The 3,623-nt window shown below is 37.6% G+C and overlaps 1 protein-coding gene across 1 annotated transcript; it reads right to left on the reverse strand.

Annotated features, from left to right (window-relative positions):
- Nucleotides 1-1,955: 1,955 nt before the first annotated feature.
- On the reverse strand, nt 1,956-3,377 carry LOC115511507 (tripartite motif-containing protein 60-like). Its single transcript, XM_030311888.1, has one exon. The coding sequence runs from the start codon at nt 3,375-3,377 to the stop codon at nt 1,956-1,958; it is 1,422 nt and encodes a 473-aa protein (XP_030167748.1).
- Nucleotides 3,378-3,623: the final 246 nt, after the last annotated feature.

Raw genomic sequence — 3,623 nt, forward strand, 5'->3', positions numbered from 1 at the left:
TTTTAGTTTTCATTATGGTGTATCGTCTATTTTGTTAAAAGTATCTACATAAACTAAATTATTTCAAAAGATATGACCTAAATAAACATCTATCAATGGGTAAATGATTAGATAATACTGAATTGACAAGTGTTTTTACTATTTAATACTGAATTGAAATTATTTTATGTAAATACTAGGAAGTATCAAAGTTAGGTTAAAAAAAAGTATAAAAATCAAGTGAGGAAATATGAGCAGTAAAATGATGGGTAATACCAATCATGAAATGTTAAGAATTACAATTCTGCTTGAGGTCTTACTCAGTGCAATCAGGCAAGAAAAAGGAAAAGGACCTAGACTGTCAAGGAAGAAATAAAAATGTTTCTTTGAAGATGACAAAATCATCTTTGTAGAAAACCCAATGGACTCTATTTAGGGATAAATCTGACAAAAAGATGTTAAAAGTCATATACGGTATGGGGCGACTGGGTGGCTCAGTCGGTTAAGCGTCTGACTTCAGCTCTGGTCAGGATCTCACGGTTTGAGTTTGAGCTCCGCATCAGGCTCTGTGCTGACAACTCAGAGCCTGGAGCCTGCTTTGGGATTCTGTGTCTCCCTCTCTCTATCCCTCCCCAACTAGTGCTGTCTCTCTCCATCTCTCAAAAATTAATCAATGTAAAAAAAAATTTTTTTTTAAGTCATATATGCTTAAAACTACAAACGTTGCAGAGAGAAGTAAAAGAGCCAAATAAATTAGTTCATGGATTAGAAGCCTCAATATTGTGAAGATGTGAATTTTATCCAACTTGATCTAGATTCAACACAAATCCAAAGGCTCAGCAGTATTTTTTGTTGTTGATACAAGCTCTGAATTTTACATATGTTATCTACTTAAAGATGTAATCTCCAGACTAGAAAAAGCCTAAGAAAGAAAACATAGAAATAAAAGGGATTCTGAGAAAAGAGGTCAGTTTCCAAAATGAAGTAAAGGATGGTAGTTGAACAGAACTACAGGGTACATTGTCCAAATGGAAACAGAGGGAAATGATTTATTGTGTGTATATGTAATTTAATAAGTATATGAGGTATATGAGGTATGTATATGGTGGGGGCATCACCTCATTTTCCATAGTACTAAGTCAAGACTAACACACACACACACACACACACACACACACACACACAACAAAACATGTTACAAAGAAATACTGAGGTAAACAGATGAAAGTTCAAAGTGGCTACCTTTATAGAGCACATGGTCCTGGCATGGTAATGGATGCTTTTCATAAAGGCTTATGTATTTTTTTATGGCAAAACATGTAGGCAACACAAAAAAATTTATTGGACTTTTAATGACAATTACTAGACTTCTAAAGTAACATATTTTATAGGTATTTTATTAGAATTTCCAAACCATTCTCCAATTTGATCCCACAATTTATCTGTAAAGTAGGCATAACCAGACTTTTCCCTGTTTGTTTGTTTATTTATCGAGACAGAGAGAGAGAGAGAGAGAGAGAGAGAGAGAGAGAGAGAATCCCAAGCAGGCTCCATGCTGTCGGCTCAGAGCCCAATGTGGGGCTCGATTCCACAAACTGCGAAATCATGACCTGAGCCAAAATCAAGAGTCAGATGCCCAATTGAATGAGCCACCCAGGTGTCCCATAACCATATTTAAAAAAGAGTAAGCTCCACCCCTAACGTGGGGCTCAGACTTGATCCTGGGATCAGGAGTTGCCATGTTCTACACACTGAGCCAGCCAGGTGCCCCTATAACTATATTTTCTAGAAGCTGCTGAAACAGAGATAAAAAACATTCTGGTTGTTTAAAGGAAAAACTAAAACTGCAACAAAACAAAGCAAACAAAAAACCAACAACAAAAAACAACAGAATTGTTGAGACTAGATTAATTGGCTTAGTTCTGTGCACTGCCTCAATAGAAAAAAAAAACAATTAAGAATTTTACAATAGTTCATCATTCAGAATCTGTTACTGTACAGATTTTAAGAGGTTTTGAGTCAGTTCCAGTGTAGAAATAAGGCCAGAGTGTTTCTGTACAATAATAGTTAAAAATATAGAGAAGAGATCTATCACTCAAGTTGTAAAAAGAAATCTCACACAATTCACAGTCTAAAAAAATGCCAATCTTTCTGGGTATTACTTTTGGCAGCAGATTAATTTTTTTAGGACCCAACGCAATATAATTACTCTGACTACATCGTCCAATACCCCATAACCCATCCTGCACTAAAATTGGTTGATTCTGATTCTTTCTCCTTCTGGGAAGAGAGTCTCTGCAGACACCAACAATCCATTCAGGCTTGTCTTTCACATCCACCTCCCAATACTGCCTGCCAGAATTGTAGCCCCCAGAACCCAGAACAGCCGGGCAGAGATAAAACCTCCTTGGGTTATGAGGTAAGCTATGCATCTTATTTCCATATTGCACAGTTTTTCTATCTTCCGAGATAATAAGCTTACGATGTGCTGTTTCAGGATCTAGAATTAGATCTACTTGAAATCCCTTGATAATTTTATTTAGGCCAGAATATTGTGGAGGAAGATGGTAACCATATTCCTTTAATTGGAATGAAAAAGGTTCAGGGGACTTTAAGGTTTTATATCTATGGTAGATACTTTTAACATCTGTTAGTAATTCCAGCCCTGACTTCGTGTATTTGCCCTCAACCTCCTTTAGTAGATATTTTAATGTGGAAAGATGATTTGAAAATGTTGTCAGGTTTTCATTTAGTTTTGTTAAAATGTCCACTTCGTCATCTTGTAATTGCCGAAGAACGGTCTCTTGCTCATTTTTGAGAAACAACAAAAGTTGCTCAAATTCAGACTTTATTTCTTCCCTCCTATATTCTACCTTCTTCTTCAGTTCCAATGATTTTCTGGTTTGCATCATTATCACCTTTTCCACTTGTTCAATTCTCTCCTTCCATGGTTCAATGCAATTCTCTAATCTTTTCCTATGATGAGGAGCAGCCTTCTCTATGGGCCAAATGTAGTGATTCCGGTGATCAGTGGAGAAACTACACTGTGGACATAAAACTTCTAGGTCCTTCTGACAGAAAAAGGTCAAAACCTGATTATGCTTTTCACATATAAGCTTCTCTTCTTTCCTCTTCCTCTTGCTTCTTCTTACCTGTAGTAGCTTAGCAATTTCAATCAAATTACCCAGCTGGGGATTGCTTGTGAACTTCCTTTCTGGAAAGCAATGACGGCAAAAGGGGCAGGGGAAAGTATCATTTAGATCCTTCCAGGAGATACTGATGCAAGAGAGACAGAAGTTATGCCCACAGTTGATGGTCACTGGGTCTTTCAAGTAGTCCAGACAGATGGGACAGCTAGCCCCTGTTTGGAGGTCTTCTAGGGCTGTCACAAACTCCATTGAGCTGTGAACAAAGGTGGTGGGTAAGGTTATAAGTCCTTTAGTAAAGCACTCAGGATCCAGGGAGCAGTGGATATCCTCCCACAGACTTTGAAAACTAACCAGCTTTCAGTTTCACTGGATTGGCATGTTGATGATCTCCTGTATAAATGTGTTTATCCCCCTCCCTTTAGCTTTAGAGTCTATTGCCAAGAGTACCCGACTGGCTGCAGTCTGTTGCATACTAGAATGTATTAGATGGGCTGC

The sequence above is a fragment of the Lynx canadensis genome, chromosome B1, assembly GCF_007474595.2.
Source record: "Lynx canadensis isolate LIC74 chromosome B1, mLynCan4.pri.v2, whole genome shotgun sequence".
NCBI classification, from domain to species: Eukaryota; Metazoa; Chordata; class Mammalia; order Carnivora; family Felidae; genus Lynx; species Lynx canadensis.

Coding starts and splice junctions, on each gene's coding strand:
- LOC115511507 (XM_030311888.1), bottom strand. CDS start 3,377: ATGGAGTTTGTGACAGCCCTAGAAGACCTCCAAACAGGGGCTAGCTGT.